The 5,252-nt window shown below is 65.8% G+C and overlaps 1 protein-coding gene across 1 annotated transcript; it reads left to right on the plus strand.

The window, feature by feature from the left end:
• Positions 1–3,756: 3,756 nt before the first annotated feature.
• Positions 3,757–4,677, plus strand: EMIHUDRAFT_107559 (hypothetical protein; the record flags this gene model as incomplete). The annotated part of the gene is made up of 1 exon (XM_005757264.1): positions 3,757–4,677. One exon carries the CDS (start codon positions 3,757–3,759, stop codon positions 4,675–4,677), a length of 921 nt encoding a protein of 306 aa, XP_005757321.1.
• Positions 4,678–5,252: the final 575 nt, after the last annotated feature.

Genomic DNA, 5,252 nt, shown 5'->3' on the forward strand with positions numbered 1-5,252 from the left:
ACGCGGGCGGCGGCATGGCGCCGGCTGAGAGGGTCGCGCATTGCTCGGGCGCCACCGCGAGCACCCCGTCGATGAGGGCGGCGATGCGGTCGTTTGTCACCGTGTGGCCGAGCCGGTCGAGCAAGCCCTGAAGGAACCGCTCCATCCCTTCGCGCGACGCGGGCGCGCGGGCGTTGGCGGCGAGCGTGCTGAAGAAGTCGGAGTCGCACTGGATGCACTCGATGTCAAAGACGTCGAGCGAGCCGAGGGTGGCGCGGAAGTCGGCGAGGCGGAGCCCGCCCGGCGCCACGGACGCGAGCCAGCACTGCCAGTACAGCGCCTCGGACGCGTAGACTGAGGCGAGCTTGTGCGCGTCGATGCGGAGGAGGAGCTCGAGGAAGAGGGTGATGTGCGATGCGGCCACGCTGATCTTGAGCGCCTCCGTCGTGAAGTTGTCCCCCCTGACGCGCGACTCCTTCAGGTCGGGGCCGATCAGCACTGGACCGGCCGGCTCGTACAGCCGCACCTCGGCGTACAGCGAGAGGCCCACCGGCCGCCGGTCAAGCCCGACGGTCCCGCTCGTGGCGAGCGTCTGCGGGCCGCTCGGCTCCACGCTGACGCCGTTGACGGTGTCCAAGTTGCTCACCGACACGTTGAGCACCACGAGCTCGATGGTGTGGGCGATGGCGTAAAACCTGAACGGCATCTCCACCGCGACGCCCTCCACGTGCACCAGTGGCGTGCCAGCGACGGGGAGTGCGTCCCGCACCAGCCCGCTCACCGCCGAGAGGCCGTCCTCCCCGTCCTCGACGAGCCCGTTCACCGCGGCGAGCGCCTGTACGATCAGGAGCTCCGCGCCCGGGGCGCAGAGCGCTGAGCGAGCCATGGCGGGCAGCCGGCACGAGAAGTTGATCAGCTCCGGCTCGCCCAGCACGGCGGGGGTCTGCACGGCGGGGCATGCGGCCGGCGTGCGCGTCGGCTGCTCAAGCAGCCGAGAGATGGCCTCGTTGGCAGGGCCGAGGCCCAGCTCCTCGACGGCACTGGGCATCGCCGCGAGGAGGGCCGGCTCCCAGACTGCCTCGACCTGCGGACACGTCGCAGACGTGCGCCCGTGCCGGCGTGTTGCGCTGTGGGTGGGGGCTGGTCTGCGGGTGGGGCTGTGCTGTGCGCGCGCTGCTGCGTGCTGTGTGGGGCTGTGCGCGCGCTGCTGCGTGCTGTGTGGGGCTTTGCGCGTGCGGCTGTGTACTGTGTGGGGCTGTGCCGTGGGGCTGTGCCGTGGGGCTGTGCCGTGGGGCTGTGCCGTGGGGCTGTGCCGTGGGGCTGTGCCGTGGGGCTGTGCCGTGGGGCTGTGCCGTGGGGCTGTGCCGTGGGGTAGTGTGCCGTGGGAATATGCCGGGGGAATGCGAGGCGGGGTGCACCGTGTCAAAGACGGTGGAGGCCACCTGCGTGACGCGCGCGTTGATGAGGCCCTGCACGCGCGGGAAGGCGATGTCGCCGACGCGGAGAGCGAGGCTCGGGATGGCCACGCCGAACACCGCGTCGAGGAGGCAGCCGGCGGGAGACCGCGCGATGCTGCCGATCTGTAGGGTGGTGAGGGCGTCCTCGGAGAGCGCGACGAGCGTGTCCAGCTCAATCTCGAGGTCGGCGAGGCCGAGGGAGACGGAGAAGGCGTCGAACGGGGGGGGCTCCCCGACCGCGACAGCGTCTTCGATCCCGACGCTCAAGTCGAGCTCGATGCTGAGGCTGTCGAGCTCGAAGGCGTGCCGCAGAGTGTATGGGCCGACCACCGCCATCTCCTCCACGACCCGAAGCGTCTCGAGCCCGGAGATGGTCAGCTGCTCAAATCCGAGGAGGACGCGGGCGTCGCCGACGGCGCCGAGATCAAAGATGGAGGCGTTGGCGCCCAGCGCCGTCACGTTGACGGAGAACTCGCCCGCCGCGACGATGGCCCCGGCAGCAAGGCCGACGATGGTACGCAGCACTTTCAGAAACGGGCGCAGCGAGAAGCGGCGCTCGTGGGCGGTGGGCTGCGGCGCCGTCTGCCGGAAGCCAAGGAAGCCGAGCCCCTCCTCGACCGCGGGCGGGGGCGACGAGCTGTCCGTCGTCATGACGACCAGCGTCTTGTTCTGAGCCGCCGCCGCGGCCGCCATGTCGGCCTCCGCCTCGACCACGCGGCTGCCGCGCGTGATGTTTTGGTCAAGGGAGCGCTGCACGTGCGGCTCGAGCAGGTCGTAGGCTGCTGCGGAGGCGTTGGCGAGGGCGTCGATCAGGGGCCCGCCCATCTGATTGCAGATCTCGCTGTCGATGTCCTCCTTTACGAAGCCGAGCAGCGCGCTCTCGACCCGCTCCCACGACACGAGGCCCGCCACCGCCCCTCCATCGATACTGTCAATGTTGAGCGGCAGCGAGGCGTCGCACCGGTCGAGCCGCGGCGGCAGTAACGGCTCGAGCTCCGCGTAGGGCGGGGCTCGCGTCACCCGCGCGGTCTCTGCCGTGATGTCAAACTCGAGCACGGCGCCCGCTGCGCTCAAGTTGATGTCGCCCTCTTCACGTACTATGCCCCACTCGAGCGACCACTGCCCGGTGCAGGCCACCTCGAGGCCGCGAACGGCGCCGCTCACCCTGGTGGCGCCGGGCTGCGGCAGCGCGCGCAGCTCCACATCTGCCACCCGGAGACGGCTGCACTCGATGTCCCACGCCTCGACGGTGGCGGGGCCCACCTCGGTCGCGATGGGCGGAATAGGGACGGTGACCGCCTCGAGCAGGCGGTTCAAGAGGCCAAAGTCGTCGCTGGCGGCTAGCGACGGGGCCGCGAGAAGCGCGAGCATGGGGCTCTCGCTCACAAGGAAGGTGGGCCGCGCAAATGAGCCGAAACTATCACGCGAGAAAAGAATTACTCGGGCGAGGACCTGAGCAATGATATGACTGGGCGGCAAATGATCGCAGTGGGCGTCAGAAGACTCGTCCTTGCGCGAGGAGGGCGGAGGAGCTGCGCCGAAAGGCGGGAGAAGCCGCGAGAACAAGGGACCGGCGGGCGGCGGCGGCGTCGCAGAACGAGGCAGAGGAGAGCGACGCGACAGAGGAAGAAGCGACAAGGGAGAGAACGACGAGAGTGGGACGACCGCGAGGTGGCATGAAGGTTGCAGCGAGAATCGGCGAGAGACTGCGAAGAGAGATAGGAAGAGGCGGACGCCCAAGGGTGGGCGACGGCTAGCGCATCACACCCCTCTCCTTAAAATCCCTGTGTGGTGGCGGCGTGCCGTCCTCCATCCCTCCCTTGGGTTGTCCGTTTTCTTTCTTTTAGAAATTCATTTTTAAGAAGTGTTACTTAACACTTAAGGGGGGGGGGGGAGAGAGACCCAAGTCCACTCTTCCGGCGTGGGTTCCACCTTCCTTGCGGTGGCCTTGGGCCGTGGGGCCGGTTGCACACGGACACTACCGAGCGACACCCCCTCGAACACAGGTAACAGAGAAGGTCGCCAATTGGGCTCTAACTCACGTACATGAGAGAGAGAGAACCCCCTCTCTCTTTTCTCCCAGTAAGCTAAAAGTACACAGACAGGTACATGAGGCCTCTCGAAAAAATGCATTGACGATTCCCGTGAAACTTGTAATCATTCGTTCAATGTTCTTCGCCAGCGGCCCGATCCCAGCTTCGTCCAGTCGCTGTCCAGTCGCGGTGCATCCGTCGATTGGCTGAGCGGCCAGCTAATTCAGCCAGTGCGCTCAATGTTCCAATCGATCAGTACCAAGCAGGCGACGACGTCCGCCTTTTGCATGCTCAAAAATCCCGGCGGCTTAGCGACTCTGCCTCTGGTCACATCACTGAGCCTCGAGATGCACCTCTTGCCCCCGCCCGTGCGCACATCCTTTAACCAGTGGAGAGCTTCAAACCCTGGTCGCGAGCTCCTCTACTACTCGGATGCAACGATGCGGGATTACGTCTTGGCCAAGTGCGAGGCGATTGGACCGCCGACATGCCGGGTGGAGGCGTTCGCGCTGCTCCAATCTGGTGCAGCACGCGCCGATTTCTTCCGCATGGTGCGGCTCGCCTGTGACGGTGGCATCTGGTTTGACGCCGACATGGCACCGAGCAACATGAGCCGGTGCATGCGCACGCCATCGGCGAAGCAGCAAACAAGGAAGATGCCAGGAATGCCGTACTCGGCCACGTTCTTCCGCTTTGCAAACACCGTGTACCCACGGTATGACCTCATGGCAGCAAATCCTGGCCACCCCATTATCCGTGCGACGCTGCGCCAGATTTGCGAGAAGGTACTTGCACTCAACGCGTCTGGCTTGAACGGCACGGGCCTCGTGAGGCTCCAGCCATCTAGCAGCAGGCTGATGGGCATCACGGGCCCACACGTGCTGCAGTGCGTCATCTGCAACCACTCGCTTGACACGGCGGGCCGGCCGTTTGTGAAGAGGAGCAAAAGCCTCTGCTCTTACGGCCACGGAAACACTGCCTCAGGCCGGCACTTGGAAGGCAACTTGCACGGCTCAAGCCGCTTTGGCGACTTCAAAGGAGCTCTGCGAGTAGGCTCGGGCGTGGTGGATGGTGTGGAGCCGAAAGCTAGCTTTCTCTTTACAGCATGCCCAGCGGTGAAGCAGATCAACTTTTTGAAATCGAAGATTTGGCGAGGCCTGCACTTGGCGAACTGGCGCCACGTCAACGGTGGGCTGCGGCGGCAGTGAGATCGGCAAAAAATCTTTTTTGAGAGCGCCTTCGTTGTTAATAATAATACACACGGTCACCGACGGTCGTCTGCTGGTGTAGCCGCACGACACGCACACACTCACACCCACACCGCACCGCACTCCGCACATCCAGGGCCGGGGAGCTAAGAAGCGCACCCAGCGGGCCGGATGATTGGCATCGGGTTGCGGCCTCCTTGCGTTTCTCACTTTCCGGGACCACCGCCTTGTGAGGCAGGATCTAGCAGGAAAGTGGCGGCTACCCCGTACGCCCAGCCTTGCTGCGCTGCCGAGCCACTCTGGCGCCAAGAACTCGCGTGCATGTCAGATAGCGACGGGCCGGACCTCTCCTGCTTCGACTTTGGCGAGGAGGAGGAGGAGGAAGTGTCGCCGCCGCCCGCCACACCGCCGCCGCCAGCAACCAAGGGTCCCAGCAGAGCGGCGAAGCGCGCGGCCAAGAAGCAACAGGAGGAGGCGGCCCGAGAGGCGAGGATTGAGCAGGAGAAGGCGGCTCCAGCGTCCTCGCCGCCACCACGCGCACCTGGCACGCCCGCAAGTCTGGGCGAGTTTGCTCG

Source organism: Emiliania huxleyi, assembly GCF_000372725.1.
Source record: "Emiliania huxleyi CCMP1516 unplaced genomic scaffold EMIHUscaffold_92, whole genome shotgun sequence".
NCBI lineage: Eukaryota > Haptophyta > Isochrysidales > Noelaerhabdaceae > Emiliania > Emiliania huxleyi.